Source organism: Taudactylus pleione, unplaced genomic scaffold (genome assembly GCF_031769625.1).
Source record: "Taudactylus pleione unplaced genomic scaffold, aTauple2 ptg000405l, whole genome shotgun sequence".
NCBI classification, from domain to species: Eukaryota; Metazoa; Chordata; class Amphibia; order Anura; family Myobatrachidae; genus Taudactylus; species Taudactylus pleione.
This window is the reverse complement of record NW_028284807.1, coordinates 656,467-680,091: the sequence shown is the minus strand read 5'-3', so window position 1 is coordinate 680,091 and position 23,625 is coordinate 656,467. Positions and strand designations below refer to the sequence as shown.

The 23,625-nt window shown below is 44.9% G+C and overlaps 1 protein-coding gene across 2 annotated transcripts in view; it reads left to right on the top strand.

Moving 5' to 3' along the window:
• Nucleotides 1–23,625, top strand: part of LOC148506418 (V-set domain containing T-cell activation inhibitor 1-like) — a 195,604-nt gene that overhangs the window by 106,608 nt on the left and 65,371 nt on the right. For both annotated transcript variants that reach the window (XM_088446793.1, XM_088446792.1), the window contains one exon: nucleotides 23,073–23,118. In XM_088446793.1, the coding sequence (XP_088302919.1) occupies nucleotides 23,073–23,118 (46 nt within the window). The remainder of the gene's footprint in view (nucleotides 1–23,072; nucleotides 23,119–23,625) is intronic.

Below are 23,625 nucleotides of genomic sequence, written 5' to 3'. Positions count from 1 at the left end.
TAAGGAAAGAAAGGCCCTCAAAGATCTAGGAAATAACCAAGAGATTGTCATAAAGCCAGCTGACAAAGGTGGGAGTATAGTGATTATGGACACCAGTAATTACAATACAGAGGTGATGAGACAGCTGAATGACACAGACACTTACAAGCTACTTAAAAACAATCCTAGTGATAGAATTGAGAAACTCTTATTAAATCTACTAGCAAGGTATAAGGATTCAGGTACTATCACAGACCATGAAATGCAATATATGGTCATCTCACCACCTACTATTCCAGTATTCTACATTCTCCTGAAAATACATAAGGATCTTTGTAATCCACCAGGACGTCCAATTGTAGCAGGGATGAACTCGATAACGGCTAATCTATCTCACTTTGTTGATCACCACCTACAACCGGAAGTACTTAAACTTAGGTCTTATATTAAAGATACTTCTGACATACTAAATAAGACCAAAGACATCATATGGGATGAAGATTTTCTGTTAGTGACTGCCGACGTCAAAAGTCTCTACACTATCATTGACCATAATAAGGGCCTAGAGGCTGTCGATTATTTTTTGAAAAGGGGAGAGTTAGCAACAGAAAAAATAAGTTTTCTTGAGGAGGGCATTGAATTCATTTTGAAGAATAATTTTTTCTGTTATTTAGGAAATTATTACATGCAAACGAGAGGAACTGCCATGGGCACTCGGTTTGCGCCCTCGTATGCCAACCTTTTCATGGGGTTCTGGGAAACAATGTTTATCTGGAATAATAATCCTTTTTTGGAGAATATAGTCTATTGGTATAGATATATAGACGACATTTGGTTCATATGGAAGGGAGATGAAATTACATTAGAATCCTTTAAAAAAACCTTGGAACCAAACACCTTTAATATTGAATTAATTTATAATTCTAGTAAGGTGGAAGTAAACTTTCTGGATCTTACTTTTTATGTGGAGAATAATATTCTCAAAACCCGTAACTATTCTAAAGCTACGGATTGCAACGCCTATATAGATTGTAAAAGTAATCACCACATGAATTGGCTTAGAAATATCCCGAAAGGTCAGGTCAGAAGGATAAGAAGAAATTGTACGGATGTGAAAGTTTTCCAAGATCAAATCGATACATATAAAAATAGATTCATCGCTAAAGGATATACTGATAAAGAAATGGATGAACATATAGAAAATATGATCAATGTAGACAGGGAAACACTACTAAAACCGATGGGTTCTCAAGAGAATACTTCAGATTCCTTTAAGTTACCCTTTATTACTTCTTTTAATGTCCAACACAAAGAATTTGAAAAAATAATTCGGAGACATTGGAACTTACTCACTCGGGATCCTGTTTTAAAATCAGTAATTCCTCCTAAACCCAAGTTTGTTTATAGGAAGGCACCTAACATTAAGAACAAAATTGTTAAAAGTGCCATCCCACCTAAAAGAACAGGAAGGGTGAAAACCAAAGGGTTCCATCGCTGTGGAACATGCCTAGTATGTAGATCTTTTACTAAACAAACTACAAAAATTGAAAATTTTTATTCTAAAACTGGGGAATCCCACCCTATACCAGATTTTATAACTTGTACTACAAAAAATTGTATCTATTTAATAGAGTGTACATGTAGTTTGTGGTATATTGGACGGACAAGCCGCTGCCTAAAAGACAGATGGTCAGAACACCTCAGAAATATCAAAAAGGGCTTTGAAAACCACTCTTTATCTGCTCATTTTAAAGAAATGCATAACAACTCAATTGGAAATATTAAACAAATGATTGGAATTAGGCAGGTGTGTAACCATTGGAGAAAGAAAGATCAGGAAGCACGTTTGGCTCAGGTAGAAATGAAATATATATTTGATTTTAATACTCTCAAACCCAATGGTCTTAACACAGACTTTGAGCTAAAATGGTTTTTATGACAAATGTATTTTTATTGCCATTATCCTTTTTAATTTACTAGTTTTAATTTCTTAGGATTTTATATTCTAAAAAAAAAAAAAAATTTTGTATTTATTTTCCCTGATCCAAGATGGCGGAAAGGGCCTCTTTTCACACGAAGCTTTTAGCTATTCACAAATGGCTTTTCTTTTTGTGCACACACCCCTGATAACACTTATATGCTACTAGTATTGAACCTTTTATTGGGGGTAGTAGCGGGAATCAAGTCCTTTATTGTGATGCGCATTTACCTTTTACGATACCGGAAGTGACGTTTGCGTGTCACTCCAGACCGGATGAAATAAGGTTCACTACACACCCGCCTCACATGGACAGGAAGTGACGCGTGCGTGTCATCACTTACCGGAAGCTAGCCACTTCCGCGTTCCATTTTAGCGTTATACATTGCCTCTAAGTTTTAATTATGTTTATTGTTCTCTATGCACATATTTATAAGGTCTTTTATGTATTGTATGTGGATTTTACCATTTTCCAATATTATTTGTGTACATTTTGATTAATGTTGAATCAACCAATGAGATCTCTAGGGAGGGTATATATATGGACTTCACTCCACCATTCTTTACACCTTGAAAAAGACTGAAATTACAGTTGAAACGCGTTGGTGTTCCAGTTCAAGGTTTGATCCAGGAAGTGAAGCTCTTTTCAAAGACACTGCAGATCGTTTTGGGACTCTCTGTTCCTGTTTCTCAGGAAGGACCCCTATAGCGCTTTTGGTGTACTTTGTCTACACCCCCACTTTCCGGTACGCCTTGATTTTTATCAAAATACGGTGGATTTTATATGTCTTGCATTTATATGTTTTACGTTAATAAATGGTAATACACCAGGAAGGTCCCTTTCTTTTTCCTTTCTTTTATGTGCACGTGAGTGACATTGGATTAAGGAGACCTTCATGAAAAAAGTTTTCTGAACACAACGAAGCAACCCTCCTATTGTGACTACGGAGATAGTCCACAGAGACTCTTATTACACACTTTTTGTTGAAGTTTTTGTCACATTGTATATGAGTATATAGTGGCAGCATTTACTATTCTAACTCTATGTCCTTGTTTTTTGTGCGCTCTGGTGACTACATTGTGTTTTATATATCTCTTTTGGGGTAATATTAGGGATTACCTTTTGCCATCAGTAGCTGCCTACTGTGGAGCGCAGATCCATATATATTTATATTTTTATGGTTCATTTGAATAGCCACCCCATTTTTCTGATGAACGAGCGGCCGCTTACGAGCGGCTCTGAATCAGGCCCTGAATCATGTCCACAGACTGCTTTGGATAAATGGTCATAACTTTCTTTTATTGAAGGTATGACCCTGAGCTTTTAATTTACTTTTGGGAGGCAAAGAAGGATGCTACAAACACTCAGCTCCAGCCATATGTTACTTAACCAATATTATGGAGCGACTGAAATGCAACCCCCCCGGGTGGTCATTGTAAGCTGAGAGTTACTTAACCAATATTAAGAAATACGACTGATACGCCCCCCTGTGGTCATTGTAAGCTGAGCTGTGAAGACTCACAACCCCCTATAATACTGCATAATATGAGCGTGTCCACAGAGATGGACGCCCAAAGTCCTCCCGCAGAGGTAGGCCATACTATGACCCTTCAAAGGAAATGTGCTCCACAACATTTTCTTACACCTTACGTGGCCACTGGTTTGTAGCACCTTCTCGCCAACGCCAGGTTTAAAGAACCGCAGCCTGCCACCCAAACCAAAACACGAACCCACATCCAAAATGAAAAAACAGCACCCAAAAACACACCTAACCTAACTCTGACAAATGTACCCAATCAGAGTGAAAAACTTGAGCCTGTACCAGCCTCAAACGTGGGTGCTGCACCACCAAACTACCAGACCTGGAGACAAAGTGAGAAACCGCCCTATTAATCTTCCGGCGAGCCGTATCCATGGCCACAAGATCTCTAGAAACCGTTCATACATGGCGAGGGACGATTTCCGCAAGATCAGATCAATACCCTTTGACTGTCCAATATCATTGCCTCCAAGGTGAATCACCAACCATGACAGGCACCCACAGCACTTCTCATTATAAAACAGAAGATTCAAAAGAGCTGACCAATGCATACATCGGACCCCAAACCACGGAACCTGACGACCACCTAACATGGATGCCCTCCTTGCCATCCCATGCTTCTAAGCCCAATAAATAAATGAATGGCACACAAGCCTCACTTGCTCAGAAGACACGGACTAAGCTGTAAAAGAACAAACAGTACTAAAACATTACAGTAATCAGAACCTATATAAGAAAAAGGATAGAGTGGTAACCAAGAAGGACAATGTTAGTAGCAATACCCAAGCGAAGGAGAAATTCTAAAAAACCTCCGGTGAGCTGTGAATAATAAGCCAAATTAAATGAGGCCCTTTTGGAGGAAAAATTCAAAAATCCCTTAACATACTCAATTTTTGAATGCTAGCCATTCAATAACTGGTGGGTAAACAACGTTTCTAGGTAGGAAAAACACAAGTTAAAGCTAATCACATCTAACATATGACTTAAAGGCGGACGACTTCCATCTACCAATAGCTTGAATGGCAGATGGAGGCAACCCGCTGGACACTGCGCAAGTAGCGCGAGTACCATATTGTGCAACAACCAAACCCAACTGACCCAAACAGCGCTTAAACACAGCAGCAAACTGGAAGTTAGTCAAGGGTGAGGAGTCCGCATGCAATAACCCTTGTGTGCCGGCTGACGGGTGCAGACCCACATATAAACCAGCCAAGCGCAAAGGGCAAATCTCAGTATTAGGATGAGGCTTGATGGTAACCCAACGTCCGCGCCATAACTGATCAGTTTTAGAAAGGGGGATATTGCACAGGACAGCCCCAGCCTGAAGTACCACAAGCTTAAGTAAAAGACCAAAGTCAGCAGAACTCCTACTAGATGCCACAAGCTCGCTAATCCAAAATGCACCAAAGAAAGCCAGCACACACACTAATTGTAACAAAACAGATTCAAATTAAAAAGAAGCAATCAATGACACCACCCCTACCATATGCTGCAGCAGTGCCACATGAACTGGGCGGTGAAACTTAGCCCAACACTTAAGGGGAGGCTTAGAGACAGCACTAAACCACTTTGTGATGTCGTGACCACCATGAAGGCGAGAGAAAAAAGCAATTCCCGCAAGAGCTGAAGCCATGGCCACCTTGGATCGGCCCCTCTGATAATGACCCCACTTAAACTCAACCAAGTGCTGACCCAAAGGCTTACCCACAGAAGGATACCTCACCTGATAAGTCTCCCAGTCATGCTGCCTCATGAACCCACAAAGTTGACGGAGCCAGGGACCTACGGGCCAGACCAATTAGTTTGGGTCGACAATCTGCCAGACAGAAGACAGACAAGTTATCCCAATTGGATAAGCCTCAGGTGCCAACATCAGAAACCTATCAAATTGAAAACTGGATATGGTATCCGCTATCCCGTTCTCAATGCCCAGGCCCCATTGTACCCTGAAGACAATATTAGCCTGCAAACATTTCAAAACTAAAAATCTTAACAGACGCAGTCCCCCTGAAAAAATGCTCAGAAGCCAGTTGAACCTGCAGCATCGGTGAACAACTGCAATTCAGCATTGTCAACCGGCTGCAAGGGCCAAATCAATTCCAAATTGAAACCCACCAAAAACGAAGCCCGCACCTGGAGGTTATCTAGAGTTTCCCTGGAAAGGCGGACACTGAAATGCGGGTAGGAGACCCCTGCAATGGCATACTCCAGCTTGCGGCAAAAAACCCGCCCCATTGGAATAATCTGGCATGCAAAATTAAATGAACCAAGGACCGGCTGCACCTTGTGCAATTTAACCTACCGTGAATCCAAGCAACACTGAAATTGACCTAGCAATCACTGCACCTTATCAGCCCACAACCGGCAGCACCCAGCAGTTGTGTCCACTTTGATACCAATGTAAGACAGAAAGAAGTCGGGCATTCCATCATGTCCGAGGCGAACGGCACGCTTAGCACCCGGAAAAGGGTTTGCGCAGAAAATAAAACCTCGCCACAAACTGCGCTATCCAATGGGCCGATGAACAAAAAGTCATCCAAATAATGTGCAATGCCCGCATGGCCCCTACCAGCCTGGATACACCAATGCAAGAAAGTGCTAAAGTTTTCAAAATATGCACACGAGATAGCGCAACCCATGGGGAGGCACCTGTCAACAAAAATTGGCCATCTAACTTAAAACCCCAAAAATGTAGGGATTCCACATCCAATTTCACCATCAAAGCCCCAGGACCAAAACCCCTTATCAGCATGAGCGCCTCATCAAACAACTGGTACTGAACCTGGCAAAGCGAGTGAGGGATTGCATCATTCACAGAGCCCTCATGAGGGTATGACAAATGCTGGATCAAACTGTATTTACCCTGGACCTTTTTGTGCATGACACAGAGAGGAGAAATTCATAGGTCCGGCAAAGAGGTGGGGCGGGAAAAGACCCAAACATACGGCCCAAAGCCACGTCATTAAACACTTTCTGTCGCACCACATGGGGAAGCTCTCTGGCCGAATGTAAATTCCAGGAGGAAACTACATGCAAAGCGCAAGCTATGGGCAACCGGAAACCTAAACTAAAACTGTCCAGCAAAAATTGAAAATCTTCCCACAAAGGATACCAGCCCAACCATTTAGCCAACTCATCTAATGCCATCTGGTTAGTGTCTGGAGGTGGGCACTGTATTTGGTGAGTATCTGAAGGTGGACACTGCATTTGGTGACTATATGGAGGGGGGCACTGCATTTGGTGAGGGTCAGGTGGTGGGCACTGCATTTGGTAAGTATCTGGAGGTGGGCACTGTATTTGGTGAGTATCTGGAGGTGGGCACTGCACTTGATGAGTATTTGGATCGAACACTGCATTTGGTGAGTATCTGGAGGTGGGCACTTCATTTGGTGAGTGTCAGGTGGTGGACACTGCATTTGTTGAGTATCTGGAGGTGGCCACTGCATTTGGTGAGTATCTGGAGGTGGCCACTGCATTTTGGTGAGTATCTGGAGGTGGCCACTGCATTTGGTGAGTGTCAGGTGGTTGGCACTGCATTTGGTGAGTATTTGGATTGAACACTGCATTTGTTGAGTGTATGGAGGTGGGCACTGCATTTGGTGAGTATCTGGAGGTGGGCACTGCATTTGGTGAGTGTCAGGTGGTGGGCACTGCATTTGATGAGTGTGAGGTGGTGGGCACTGCATTTGGTAAGTATCTGGAGGTGGGCACTGTATTTGGTGAGTATCTGGAGGTGGGCACTGCACTTGATGAGTATTTGGATCGAACACTGCATTTGGTGAGTATCTGGAGGTGGGCACTTCATTTGGTGAGTGTCAGGTGGTGGACACTGCATTTGTTGAGTATCTGGAGGTGGCCCCTGCATTTGGTGAGTATCTGGAGGTGGCCACTGCATTTTGGTGAGTATCTGGAGGTGGCCACTGCATTTGGTGAGTGTCAGGTGGTGGGCACTGCATTTGGTGAGTATTTGGATTGAACACTGCATTTGTTGAGTGTATGGAGGTGGGCACTGCATTTGGTGAGTATCTGGAGGTGGGCACTGCATTTGGTGAGTGTCAGGTGGTGGGCACTGCATTTGATGAGTGTCTGGTGGTGGGCACTGTATTTGGTGAGTATCTGGTGGTGGGCACTGCATTAGGTGAGTATCTGGAGGTAAGCACTGCATTTGGTGAGTATCTGGAGGTGGGCACTGCATTTGGTGAGTATCTGGTGGTGGGCATTGCATTTGTTGAATGTCTGGTGGTGGGCAATGCATTTGATGAGTGTCTGGTGGTGGGCACTGTATTTGGTGAGTATCTGGTGGTGGGCACTGCATTTGGTGAGTGTCAGGTGGTGGGCACTGCATTAGGTGAGTATCTGGAGGTAAGCACTGCATTTGGTGAGTATCTGGAGGTGGGCACTGCATTTGGTGAGTATCTGGTGGTGGGCATTGCATTTGTTGAATGTCTGGTGGTGGGCACTGTATTTGGTGAGTATCTGGTGGTGGGCACTGCATTTGGTGAGTGTCTGGTAGTGGGCACTGCATTTGGTGAGTATCTGGAGGTAAGCACTGCATTTGGTTAGTATCTGGTGGTGGGCACTGTGTTTGGTGAGTATCTGGTGGTGGGCACTGTATTTGGTGAGTATCTGGAGGTGGGCACTGCATTTGGTGAGTATCTGGAGGTAGGCACTTCATTTCTTGAGTGTCTGGCTGGTGGCACTGCATTTGTTGAGTGTATGGAGGTGGGCACTGCATTTCGTGAGTGTCTGGTGGTGGGCACTACAGTTGGTGAGTATCTGGTGGTGGGCACTGCATTTGGTGAGTATCTGGTGGTGGGCACTGCACTTGATGAGTATTTGGATTGAACACTGCATTTGTTGAGTGTCTGGTGGTGGGCGCTGCATTTGGTGAGTGTCTGGTGGTGGGTACTGCATTTGGTGAGTGCCTGGTGGTGGGCACTGCATTTGGTGAGTGCTTGGTAGTGGGCACTGCATTTGGTGAGTGCCTGGTGGTGGGCACTGTATTTGGTAAGTGTCTGGTGGTGGGCACTGTATTCGGTGAGTGCCTGGTGGAGTAACGCCAGTAGTAGTGACAATAACAGCAGGATACATGCGGTAGGGGAATCCTTCAGTTGATAACTGGTGGTCATGTGGCATAGTACAGTAAGCCAATCTTGTCACATAACACAACGGGTCATAGCAGTGAAGAGATAAAGATAAATAACATTCCACTGACCAATACATTGAAATACTGTGTCTTCCCTAAGAGCTGGCTGAGACCTGGGGCAGAGGCGCTTTTAGTAGGAGTTGTGGCTGTCTAAGGGCTTTGAGGTCACACACCCAGCAGACCCCGTGCGCACGCCTGTGGCTCTTTGTCCATCTCTTGGTCACATTTACGTTTTAATGGACACTTTGGGCCTGATTCATTACCGATCGCTACTGCGATTACATGCACAATTCGGTGATGGTTGCGATCTGCGCTTGCGTAAGCATCGCAGTGCGCTTGCACAAAAAAAGCCATCGGGACAGCGATCGCAGAGACTACGCAGACCCATTGCATAGTGGTTGACAGGAAGTGGAAACGCAGGCATGTCACTGTATTCACATAATTTACCCACCACAAATCCATATGCAGTGTGAGGTCTGATAGCGTGCCTGGCTGTTAGCAATTTCTGAGTAAGGTCAGGGCTTGTGCAAGTGTGCGTATGGATCCGATGGTGCTCAATTGTACCGATGGTTTCACTATTCTGCTAAGTATTATGGATGTGCATATGGTAAAGTGCTCTGACCCCTGTGTTTTGGTTTTGGATCTGGATTTCCTCTGGTTTTGGATCTGGATTGGTTTTGCCAAAACCTCACCTCCGTGTTTTGTTTTTCGGTTTTGGTTTTGGATCTGGATTTTTTTTCTTAAAAAAATCATAAAAACAGCTAAAATCACATAAAATGGGCCTTTTTTTCTTCCTACAGTATTATTAACCTCAATAACATTTATTTCCACTCATTTCCAGTCAATTTTGGCCACCTCAAAGCTCACAATATTGATTTTTCCATCTAGTTTTGGCCCAAATTTTGCACCAAGATAGCTGGCTGACTAAGCTAAGCTGCAGCAGAGGACAGCATACATGGCAGTTCAACTTCAAACATGGCACATCAGGAAACACTTTTATTATTCAAGATAGCCCTGAGGGAGTTGGAGTATGTATGTAGTTGAAGGCAGGGCAGGGACAGGAAGGGTTGATTGGTAGTAAATTTAATTTTGTTTTTTTGATTCAGAAAATTTATGAGGGAGAAGGGGAGGGGAGGAGGCATTTACAAAAAAAATGTGTTACATTCACACAGGGGAGTATCTACCCATTGGCCAGGATGGCAATCGCCAGGGGCACCGGCCAAGGGGGGCGCCATCCGGCACTGCCACCAGCAGCCAATGGGTGGACTACCCCAGGGGCTTGAACTAGCCCCGCTAGTCCCCCGGGCCCCACATGTGTAGGGCAGACCGCAGTGAGGGTCTCATTCAGACCCGCTCGCGAGCGCTGTATGCTCGCAAGCGGGTCGATGGTGCCCAAGTGAGCATGCGCATGATGGTGCCCAAGTATGCATGAGCCATTGCTCGAGGTCTCACACCAAAGGGGGCGTGCTGTCGATGGTGAGCAACAGCACGCCCCCTTTGGTAGGCGTGCCGGGGTCGTGGCTGCCAGACGGAGGCGTTCCCATGAGAACGCCTACCGCCTGGGTCTGGCCCCACTGACATCACTAGTGATGTCAGTGGGAGTGATTTTGGCTCTGATAGTGCCAAAATCACTACAGGGCTTGCGGCAACGAGACCCTACCACAAGCCCAATGGTCACGATGGTCTTGACCATCGCGACCATCATCATGGATGCTCGCATAAGCTGTGGGTGGTAACCCACAGCTATGCGAGCATCCAAGAGGCCACTCCAATTTAGGTAGCCTGGCCCTGATTCAGAGCGAGCGCTCTGGTCAGAGCGTCCGGCTCTGAATCAGGCCCTGAGAGCGGTCTGCCCTACACAGTAACAAACACATGTAGCTGCCAGCAGCAGTGGTGTGTTTGTTATAGCAGCCAGCCAACGAGAGTCAGGCAGGCTCTCATTGGCTATAATGTGTAATAACGTACAAAAATACAATTATATATTAAAAGGGCACAGATGCAGTCATGTGCACTCTGATCAGAGACAGTAACTCAAAATCACAGCTGATATATCATACAATGAAACGCTGGTAATGAAACCTAAGCGCTCCTGAGCAATGATACAATGTATCCACCAGTCCTGATGCTCATATAGGGAGTCCAACTTCCCAAAGCTTCCCGACTGTGCAAACAAAAAATATTGCTCACCAACAGTAGCCGACAGTGTCCCGGTAGATAATGTTCCAATAAACCGAGTCTATTGAATGGGCATAGATGCTTGCATATATTGTGTGTAATCACAATCGGTAACACAGGCACACAGCAATTATATCATGTAATAAACGCTGGATATTAAGCCAAACTGTTCCTGGGTAAGATAAATATATATTCACCAGTCCTGGTGCTCGTGTGGAGGAGCAGCTTCTCGAGGTGATGGATATGAGGTGAAAGCCACACTTGGTAGATGAAATGCAGTTCAAAAAGTTTCCTTGATCCTTGACGCGTTTCTCCCCTATAACAGGGGTTTTTTCAAAAGGCAAGTAAGAAAACCTCCCTCAAGGAGAGGTCTTTTAAACCTGTGTCTAATTAATCAATTAATCCAAATTCAATGCATCAGTGTGATCATTAAATAATACACCTAAAATATATGCAGTAGACAGGTAACGTACAGATACAGAAGGAGATGAATATCTCATTCACCGGACTAATTCCCGTGGTTAATCATATTTATATTTATATTCAATGCTGTGCATAAATAACCATATTATACAAATCCAAATATGTATATATTTTTCATTTGGGATGGGGATGAGGGTTCTGGATCTGAATTTATTAATTATTTGAATCACAATGATTTTAATTTTATTTTCACGAGCACTTGTCATTCCAAATCCATTACCTTTCTGGATATTAAGCTGGATGTGGTTGATAGTCGTATACATACGTGTACATATCGGAAGGAAGTTGATTCCTACAACTATATAGATTACCATAGTAATCATCACAAGAAATGGTTGGGGAATATTCCCTTTGGACAGTTGCGACGTATTCGTCGTAATTGCTCAAATAATAAATCTTAAGAGGAACAGGCGGCTGTTCTGGTTGAAGCTTTTAAAGATAAAAATTACCCCGAACAAATATTACAAAATGCTATTGATTCAGTGTCAAAGTGAAATAGAACTGACTTATTGGATCCATTAGCAAAAGGAACCAAAAAGAATAGAGAGAGTTTTGACAAATCAAATATGTTTATTTCTAAATAAAATTGCTGTGCATATAAGATTAAAAATATTGTTAAAAAGAATTCAAAGATTTTGCAAACAGATCCCCTTCTTAGATCAGAAGTAGGCTTAGGTCCGATGGTGATTTTCAAAAAAGCTAATAACTTAAAGGATATATTAGCTCCTAGTTTTTTTAGGAATCGAATGCAAATTAATAATCAGAATAAGTCTCCTAGTATTGTACGACCTGATGGTCATAATGCACTTGACAAATTGACAAGAATCTTGGGGTGCTACAAGTGTGGCCATATTCGCTGCATTACTTGTAACTCTATCAGACATAGGACACTTACGTTTAAGGCCAAGGACTCTGATAGGAGTTTTCCTATTAAGTCCTTTATAAACTGTAATAGTACCTATATTATCTATCTTTTAGAATGTTCATGTAAATTACAGTATATTGGCCGCACGACAAGAGCATTGAAGACTAGATTCTGTGAACATAGGAGGAATATTATTAATGGCTTTGAACAGCATAGCGTTCCAAGACACTACAGTAGATTTCATGAGAAAAATCCGAGGTCATTAACTATTTTAGGTATTGAATATATCGCGCCTACGCCCAGAGGGGGTGATAGATATCGCAGGTTATGCATGCGGGAGGCCTTCTGGATACACACACTACGCACTATGTCACCAGAAGGTCTCAATGAGACTATAGATATGGATTTCTGAATGGTTCATTGCGTTAATTGTATTGTGGAGTTCGAGTAGACATAATGGGGTATCCTGATCATATATGGCAATATTCCAGTTAGGTATAGGTTTTCATATATTTTTATATGCGATTAGAAATGGGGATATAGGGCTTCATTCAGAGACGCTCGTAAGTGGCCGCTCGTTCATTCTGAGCGATGTTCGCACATCTGCGCATGCTACGGATTGTAATACGCATGCGCGAACCAGTCAGTGCGGCCGAAAATTGTTTGTTCGCTATATAGCGAATGGCTGCTACTTTGAGTGACAGGAGGAGGCGTATGTGGGTGGTAACAGGGGAATGTGCTTGAATACGGGGAGTGGAGATCAGAACGCAGGCGTGCTTAAAGGTCAAAATGGGCGTTTTAAGGGTGTGCATAATTAATCCAACAGCGTCATTGACCACGTCACTTGTTTTTTTTTAACTCAGAACTGCTCGCAAAATAGCGGTAGGAAAAACCAACCACAAGAATAGCGAGCAGTTCATACGCTGTTTGATGTACTCGATTAATATATTAAATAGCGGACATGACGTATGGTGCGAGCGGCCAGGGGGCGTATTTTTCAAAATTGTGCGAAAGGTTCATTTGAATAGCCACCCCTTTTTATAAAACGAACGACCGCAAATAGCGAGCGGCTCTGAATCAGGCCCATAGATAGTAGTTGCAAGTGTACTTATATGGGGGTATTTACAATTATTTAATATGTTTTTAGTTTTAATTTTTCTGCATCTGGAGATTGTAACCAGTTGGGATGTTTTTTGGAGTTAAATGTGAGTCTCTTTTCTGTATGTGCAGGTTATTATACCTACATATTTGGATTTGTATAATATGGTTATTTATGCACAGCATTGAATATAAATATAAATATGATTAACCACGGGAATTAGTCCAGTGAATGAGATATTCATCTCTTTCTGTATCTGCACGTTACCTGTCTACTGCATAGATTTTAGGTGTATTATTTAATGATCACACTGATGCATTGAATTTGGATTAATTGATTAATTAGACACAGATTTAAAAGACGTTTCCTTGAGGGAGGTTTTCTTACTTGCCTTTTGAAAAAACCCCTGTTATAGGGGAGAAACGCGTCAAGGATGAAGGAAACTTTTTGAACTGCATTTCATCTACCAAGTGCGGTTTCACCTCATACCTATCACTCAGTGCGGCTTTCATCTTCCTACCAGTCACCAGCAGCCCTGTACACGAGTGGATGCAATTGTCTGCCACACACGCAGTGCTTGCCACACACGTGGAGCCCAGGATTTTTCCAAGCCTATACCTGGAGTTCATCTGCAGCGCTGAGCCTCTTGCTTCTGGTCATCTGCACGACTCATCCAGTCATCAGTCGGGAGCCGCTGGAGCGGCGCGACTACACACATCTTACTTCCAGCTTGTTTGGATTATTCACAGTGGGCATACCTCGAGAAGCTGCTCCTCCACACGATCACCAGGACTGGTGAATATATATTTATCTTACCCAGGAACAGTTTGGCTCAATATCCAGCATTTATTACATGATATAATTGCTGTGAGCCTGTGTTACCGATTGTGATTACACACAATATATGCAAGCATCTATGCCCATTCAATAGACTCAGTTTATTGGAACATTATCTACCGGGACACTGTCAGCTACTGTTGGTGAGCAATATTTTTTGTTTGCACAGTCGGGAAGCTTTGGGAAGTTGGACTCCCTATATGAGCATCAGGACTGGTGGATACATTGTATCATTGCTCAGGAGCGCTTAGGTTTCATTACCAGCGTTTCATTGTATGATATATCAGCTGTGATTTTGAGTTCCTGTCTGTGATCAGAGTGCACATGACTGCATCCGTGCCCTTTTAATATATAATTGTATGTTTATTTTATATTGAACTGCAGTTCTTTTTGTACTTTATTACACTTTATTGTTATTATCGATTAATTACTCTGTTTTATACTGACATCAGCGCAGACACCTTCTTTTTCTATATGTTCTTCTGGGAGGGTATTCTGCAGGAATCCATTTGGTGTCAGCTGCAGGTGTCGGGATCAGACACTATTCAAACAGAAAGCGCACCATTTTTTCCTTTTTAGGCTCTCATTGGCTGCTGTGTCCACAGAGGGAGCCGTCTGGAGCTCACTCATAAGCTCTGCCTTCCGGCTCCCCCTGCAGTGGGTAATGGGAGAGATGTCATGACGTCTCTCTCCCATCCCATAGTGCAGAGCGAGAGCGGGCCCAGAGGAGTGGACACTGGCAGACGTCGGCAGGAGCGGGGATCAGGTAAGTTGCTATTTTTTTTTTCGTTCTGTGTGTGTGTGTTTTTTTTTTCTGGCACAGTACAGGGGGGGAGTGTGACTACTAGGGGGAACTGAATAGGGGGGGCTGCTATTGGGGGCACTGTATAGAGGGAGGCCGCTACTGGGGTCATGTTATGGGGGTGGTGGCTGCTACTGGGGGCATTGTATTGGGGCGGCCACTATTGGGGGCACTGTATAGGGGGGACTACTACTGGGGGCAATTTATAGGGGGGAGTACTACTGGGGGCACTGCATATTATGGACTACTGCTGGGGGCACTGCATATAGGGGACTACTACTGGGGGCACTGCATAGAAGGGATTACTGCTGGGGGCACTGCATATAGGAGACTACTACTGGCGGCACTGCATATAGGGGACTACTACTGGGGGCACTGCATAGGATGGACTACTACTGGGGCACTGCATAGAGGGTACTACTGCTGGGAGCACTGCATATAGGGGACTTCTACCGGGGGCACTTCCTGAAATTATGGGGGAAGGGGGGCGTCAGTCCATTACCTTGCCAGGGGTGTTTGGATCCCTAGATACACCCCTGCATTCACATCAGTCCTTGCCACAGAAGAATCCTAGGGCCTGATTCAGACCCGTTCGCTATTTGCGGTCGTTCGTTCAAAAACAAGGGGTGGCTATTCAAATGATCCGTTCGCAAATTGCAGTCTGTTCACACCTCTAAGTCTGAACAAGCGAGCAAAACATACGTTCGTTTATTTGTTAAAAACGCCCCCTGGCCGCTCGCACCATACATCATGTCCGCTATTTATTAGATTAATCGAGTACATCGACCAGCGTATGAACTGCTCGCTATTCTTGTGGTTGGTTTTTTCAACCAGTATTTTGCGAGCAGTTCTGAGTTAAAAAAAACCAAGTGACGTGGTCAATGACGCTGCTGGATTAATTATGCACTCCCTTATAACGCCCGTTTTGACCTTTAAGCACGCCTGCGTTCGGATCTCCACTCCCCATTTTCAAGCACCTTCCCCTGTTACCACCCACATACGCCTCATTCTGTCCCTCAAAATAGCAGGCATTCGCTATATTGCGAGCACATGAATTTCGGCCGCACTGACTGGTTCGCGCATGCGTATAACGATCCGTACGCATGCGCAGATGTGCGAACATCGCTCGGAACGAGCGTACTGCCGCTAGCGAGTGGCTCTGAATGAGGACCCTTGATCTTGGCTGCTGCTACTGGGAGTTTCTCATCCCAGAAGGGGACCAGGAAGACTGCTTTCCAAAAACAAATAAACAATTGACTTAAATAATCCTTTGCAAACCTTCTATAAGGGCATTTCCCAACCTGTACAGGAACAAAAAAAACATAGTTAGTGGCCTCAAAGTGCCACTTAACCAGCACAGATATGTGGACATGCATAAGATCTATGATTTAAGGCAGGGGTAGCCAACCCTGGTCCTCGAGAGCTACCAACAGTGCATGTTTTCCAGGTCTCCTCACAGAATCACAACTGTAATAATTAATTAACTCCACCTGTGGATCTTTTCAAATGTGGTGCTGAGTAATGAATACACCTGTGCACCAGCTAGGTCATCTGGAAAACATGAGCTCTCGAGGACCAAGGTTGGCTACCCCTGATTTAAGGCCTTACGTTGTGTCTTTCTTGATTTTCATCCCAGAAGTGGAAAAGTGCTTCCAAAAACAATTGACTTAAATAATCCTTTGCAAACCTTCTGTAAAGGCATTTTCCAACCTGTACAGGGACATTAAAAAAAATAGAGTTTGGTAGTTGCCTTCAAATTGCCATTGTTCCCACTGTCCACTTAACCATATTACTTAGATATGCGAACAAGGTTTAATAGAAATAGATACAACACCGGATCAGATGTTTATCCTGGAGGATCTGTCTGATTCATCATGGTGCCCCCAAGATTGTGCAAATTCTGCCAAAAAAAGACTGACATCAATGCTAAACATGAGTCACTTTCTGGATGTGAATTGTCTCATTTGCATGGGGAAAACCCGACCCTCAGATGATATGGATCTCAGCCAGTGGACATTGAAATCACCATTAAAAGTCACAATGGAAGACTACAGTGTGGATTATCTTTCTTCAAAGTCAGGAGAGGCCTCAGAGAACATGATCAAAGATGCTCTAGGTGCTGAACTTAAAGGGATATCTGCTTCATATTCTGCAGTATGGAAAGGTTTAATTCACATGTTTACTATAAATCAGTTCAAAGTTACAGCCTTCAAGGTGTCTGGCTATAACACCCACCATTGCCAGGAATTACCAAAGATTATTACAAGCAAAGGATTAATCTGTCCGGAATCTGTCTGGGAATTCATGGATCGTATCTGGCCTGAATGCACTAAGACATCCAGTGATTCTGTATTCTGTAACTGACTGTAGTTCTACCTGAATCGCAAACTGAAATATGGAATAGTGAGCACAGACAACATGGAGGCCTTTGTTATTCTGCTGCCTGCATGTCAACCAATTCCTCCCAGACTACACCCACTGGGGGGACCAGGTCTTCATAATTATCATCCCCATCTGTTGCTAGGCCTTCGTAGTCCAAACCATCCATCCTGGACTTCCTTTCCAAAAAGGGTGAGCAGGGTACAGATAGAGGAGCTAGATGTCCCCGATGACATTTATTTTTCATCTTAAATAGCTGATGTGGAGAGAGAAGAGCTTCAGATGTTGGAACAGGGCCTCCCACCTACTTGGCTTCCCTCCAGAAAGCAGAGCTCTGTTCCTCACGAAGTGTCTATGCCTGAGCTGATAGGTAGGTAGTCTCTGTCTGTTGTTAAACACCCTTGAGGAGATGGCAACCCAGAATAACAACAACCATAATAATGTGTCCACTGATGATAACCAGCCTGATCCCTTAACAGCAACATACACCATATGGCCAACTCATAACATGACACCCAGTTTGCAGCCTCCTCTTCCTTATGACACTAATCCAGTCACCATGATTGATCAATCAGCCATGTGTGGTCCACACAATTTTTGGCCTTCTATAACACACTAGACATAATCTTTGCTTTTGTTTACATTTTTGAATAGAACAGTTTTAGAATTTAGGATGTCCACTCTATATAGGTTTGTAAATATAGGCTTTAGTTTTTTAGAGCATATAACTTTATAAGCTGTTAGGATAACATTTCTGCTATGTTTAAGATTAAAAAAACAACTTTTTGTAACCCAATAACTTAAAAAAAAAAGTTTTCATTGCAATTTTCATGTTCGTTTTTAAAAAAAAGAGAGATTTTGTTACTGGTTTTGTTTGCAAAATGCAATAAAAATATTTATCTAAAAATGGTGTGGTGTGGCTAACACGCACACAGAAAGTTTATTTTTTTTTTTCACACTGTGGGTGAACCCCTGAAAGAGGCAGCAGCCCCTTGACAGACAGCAGCACAGCACTCCTGCACACCTGCGCCAATGATAGTGTGGCTAACACGCATATACAAAAAATTGTTTATTTTTTGGGCAGCAGCCCTTTGACAGATAGCAGCTCAGCACCCCTGTGCACCTACACCGATAAAAGGTGTGGCTAACACGCACACAAAAAAAATTGTTTATTTTTTGGCCAGCAGCCCTTTGACAGACAGGAGCACAGCACCCCTGCACACCTATGCCGATGACAGCAACAGCCAGGTGTGGCTGACATGCACAAAACAAATGTGTTGTTGTTTTTTTTGGGCAGCAGCCCTTGACAGACAGCAGCACAGCACCCCTGCGCATCTACGCCAATGACAGGTGTGGCTAACATGCCACACAAAAATACTAGTGGGTGAACCCCTGAAAAAAAGACAGCAGCCCCTTAACAGACAGCAGCACAGCACCCCTGCACTGATGATGACAAGTGTGGCTAACACTAATTTAATTTTTGTTACTTTTTTCACACTGGGGGTGGGAGAAGACTAAGAGCACCCCTGAAGGACAGAATTATCCATGGACAACGCATCACTACAGCCAGCCAGCCAGCCCCTATGGTCAGGACAACAGCCAGCCCCTATGGTCAGTACAACAGCCAGCCCCTATGGTCAGGACAACAGCTAGCCCCTATGGTCAGGACAACAGCCAGCCCCTATGGTCAGGACAACAGCCAGCCTCTATGGACACGACAACAGCCAGCCAGCCCCTCTATAGACAACAGCCAGCCCTTATGGACAACAGTAGCCAGCCCCTATGCACAGCGTCAGCATGCAATTAATATTTATTAACAGTAACAGCAGCACAGGTCCCAGCTCTCTCCCTCTTCACTCTCCACAGCCGGAATGAAAAATGGCGGCGATCGCGGGACCTTTATAGAATCCAAAATCCGTGAGAATCTGACAGCGGATTGATGACGTTTTGCCTCGTTTTTAGATCTGAATCAGGCGGTAAAACCCGAGGTGACTCGCAACTGCCTCTGATCCCCGAAGTTAGGGTGGGTTTGGTTCTCAGGGAACTGAACCCGCTCATCTCTAGTGCTAAGTTTTCATTGCTATAGCAGCTGAACTGCGTGCATACACAATACTGGGACCTGTAGTGGATCAGGCCCTTTGTCCCATGGGAAATAACTACGCGGTGTTGGTGTTAGTTCCCATCTCTGTGGTGGAGACATCACATTGTATAATTCCTCTCATCGTCCCTGCTGACAGCCACAACCATTGGGCTCCTCCCAGACACCGTCGCTCAGTATAACCCTTACCGTCACTCAGTATAACCCTTACCATCACTCAGTATAACCCTTACCGTCACTCAGTATAACCCTTACCGTCACTCAGTATAACCCTTACCGTCGCTCAGTATAACCCTTACCGTCACTCAGTATAACCCTTACCATAACTCAGTATAACCCTTACCATCACTCAGTATAACCCTTACCGTCACTCAGTATAACCCTTACATCACTCAGTATAACCCTTACCGTCACTCAGGATAACCCTTACCATAACTCAGTATAACCCTTACGTCACTCAGTATAACCCTTACCATCACTCAGTATAACCCTTACCATCATTCAGTATAACCCTTACCGTCACTCAGTATAACCCTTACCGTCACTCAGTATAACCCTTACCGTCACTCAGTATAACCCTTACCATCACTCAGTATAACCCTTACCATCACTCAGTATAACCCTTACCGTCACTCAGTATAACCCTTACCGTCACTCAGTATAACACTTACCATCACTCAGTATAACCCTTACCATCACTCAGTATAACCCTTACCATCACTCAGTATAACACTTACCGTCACTCAGTATAACCCTTACCGTCACTCAGTATAACCCTTACCGTCACTCAGTATAACCCTTACCGTCGCTCAGTATAACCCTTACCGTCGCTCAGTATAACCCTTACCATAACTCAGTATAACCCTTACCGTCACTCAGTATAACCCTTACCGTCACTCAGTATAACCCTTACGTCACTCAGTATAACCCTTACCGTCACTCAGTATAACCATTACCATAACTCAGTATAACCCTTACGTCACTCAGTATAACCCTTACCGTCACTCAGTATAACCCTTACCGTCACTCAGTATAACCCTTACCGTCACTCAGTATAACCCTTACCGTCACTCAGTATAACCCTGACCGTCACTCAGTATAACCCTGACCGTCACTCAGTATAACCCTTACCGTCACTCAGTATAACCCTTACCGTCACTCAGTATAACCCTTACCGTCACTCAGTATAACCCTTACCATAACTCAGTATAACCCTTACCGTCACTCAGTATAACCCTTACCGTCACTCAGTATAACCCTTACCGTCACTCAGTATAACCCTTACCGTCACTCAGTATAACCCTTACCGTCATTCAGTATAACCCTTACCATCACTCAGTATAACCCTTACCATCATTCAGTATAACACTTACCATCACTCAGTATAACCCTTACCGTCACTCAGTATAACCCTTACCGTCACTCAGTATAACCCTTACCGTCACTCAGTATAACCCTTACCATCACTCAGTATAACCCTTACCATCACTCAGTATAACACTTACCATCAGCTGCAGACATTATTTGAATATGAACTGATAATCCTGCTCTCGTTATCTCATAACCTCACATGGCTGCAACACAGAAGCCTCCACAGGTCAGCCCTTCTGCCATAACTGACCCGATCATATAACAATTAATCCCAATACCTGGTCACCCCACATAGGTGATCATCACACCTAACATATAATTATTCCCTCTCTGCTGTAACACTAAGGGGCATATTTACTAAGCACATTTATACTTCCTCACTCTTTAGAAGCCTTGTTACATCTCCCCCTTCAGGGGCATTACTAGGTATTTGAATGCCCCATAACAAACGTGTGTAAGGACCCCTATGTAACACACAATGGTGATAAATGTATATTACCTGCACCTCTGACAAGTAAGATGGGTCCCCCTCAGCTCTGGGCCCCATAGCAACTGCACCCCTATGGTAGTAATGCCCATGTTCCCCTTATAACCCCCACTACATATCTGTAAGATACCCCCTTACTGCATGTAACCAGTCCCTGCATTCACAGTAATGATCTCTTATTCCTACATTAACATCTGCTACTAATTCCTGACATGCTGCAGATATAGGACAGGGGAGGCCACATGCGGCTCTTTCCTTGTTGTGATGCGGCTCAGCTCCTGGCTCCCGACACTGACAGCCTGCAGCCTGCCCCCTCTGACAGAAGCTCTGTGCCAGGTGACAGGCGGAGCTAGCGGCAGCCACATGGAGCACGCAATTGCGGATCCCAGAAGATGGGAAGCACTGCCGTAGCAAAGTAAGAGCTGTGTGGCAGTGGGGGAGCTGCCTGACAGCCAGCGGGGGGGCTGCCTGAGAGCTGAGAGGGCTGCCTGAGAGCTGGTTGGGGGTCTGCCTGAGAGCTGAGGGGGGCTGCCTAAGAGCCGGTGGGGGGGCTGACTGAGGTCTGGGGGAGCTGCCTGAGAGCTGGTGGGGGGGGGGGGCTGACTGAGAGCTAGGGGAGCTACCTGAGAGCTGTGGGGGGGCTGACTGAGAGCCAGTGGGGGGGGGCTGACAGAGCTGGGGGAGCTACCTGAGAGCTGTGGAGGGCTCACTGAGAGCCAGTGGGGGGGTGGGCTGACTGAGAGCTGGGAGAGCTGCCCAGGAGCTGGTGGGGGGGCTGACTGAGGGCCGGTGGGGGTCCTGACTGAGAGCCAGTGGGGGGGGCTGACAGAGCTGGGGGAGCTGTCTGAGAGCCATGGATCGGCTCACTGAGAGCCAGTGGGGGGTGGGCTGACTGAGAGCTGGGAGAGCTGCCCGGGAGCTGGTGGGGCTGACTGAGGGCCGGTGGGGGGTCTGACTGAGAGCTGGGGGAGCTGCATGACAGCCAGTGGGGGAGCTGGGCTGATAGCTGCATGAGAGCCAGTTGGGGGCTGTCTGAGAGCCAGTGGGGGCTGCCTGAGAGCCAGTGGGGGGGGCTGACAGAGCTGGGGGAGCTGTCTGAGAGCCGTGGAGGGGCTCACTGAGAGCCAGTGTGGGGGGAGCTGACTGAGAGCTGGGAGAGCTGCCCGGGAGCTGGTTGGGGGGCTGACTGAGAGCTGGGGGATCTGCATGAGAGCCAGTGGGGAGGTTGGGCTGAGAGCTGCATGAGAGCCAGTTTGGTGCTGTCTGAGAGTCAGAGGGGGGGCTGCCTGAGAGCCAGTGGGGGGCTGCCTGAGAGCCAGTGGGGGGGCTGGGCTGAGAGCTGCATGAGAGCCAGTTGTGGGCTGCCTGAGAGCCAGTGGGGGGGGCTGAGAGCCAGTGGGGGGTGCTGCCTGACAGCTTTGTGATGATGCCTGAGTGGTGGGGTTGGTTGGTTTTTTATTGTATTTTATGTGGAAGTGTTTTTTTTTCTATGTATTTTATTTGGATCTGTTTTTTTTTTACAAATGTCATACCAAAGGAGAGCGCAGAAAAATGGGATAAGGCCTCATGACAGCTAGGTCACGCCCTATTTTTGTGCATGCGCATGATATCGGCTCTTTATCTTGAGTACAGATGTTTTTTGGCTCTCTGCCTCTGACTGATTGGCCTCCCCTGATATAGACGATACAGTAAGGTCACCGCCATCACTTCTCGTCATATATGTAATTGCTGTATGACCGGAATTGTTAAGATAAATAAAAATAATTGAACAATAATAGATAATTTGTTAGTTACGTCTTATTGATCTGATCATTGTGACGTTTGTGTTCCAGATGCTGATGTTTCTCTGCATAGGTCTCCAGAATGGACGGCTATACGGTAATGTCTCCAACCTCTACCGAGCAGAGATTTATTCCTGTACTAGGTCTGCGCTGTGCGCTGTTACCTGGGGCTTAGATATGATGTGTAATGGCGTTTATAAGGGTCCTCAGAGAGACTGAGGGACCTATTTATTAACATTATGTTTACGAAAATAATGTGAAATCAATAGTATTTACACCCTTTCATATTATTTTAGTAACACAGAAATTTATGAAAGGGCAATTGGAGTAGTTTTCATGAAAAGTTGCGGGTTGCACAGACACATTCTCCCTGTATTTTTTCTGAAAAATACAGAGGAAAGTGTGCGGATGGGATTCGCAGGGACAGAGATTTATCACCAGCTCTGTCCCTATATGTGGACCTTAGTACATCCATGTAATATTTCCTAAAGCACAATGCAAATTTAGTTGAAAATATTGCACTACTACTGAATTTTAAATGCAGATTGTAGTAAATAGGGGCTGTGACCACATAAAATAGCTTTGAAGTTTCTATCTGCCCTGA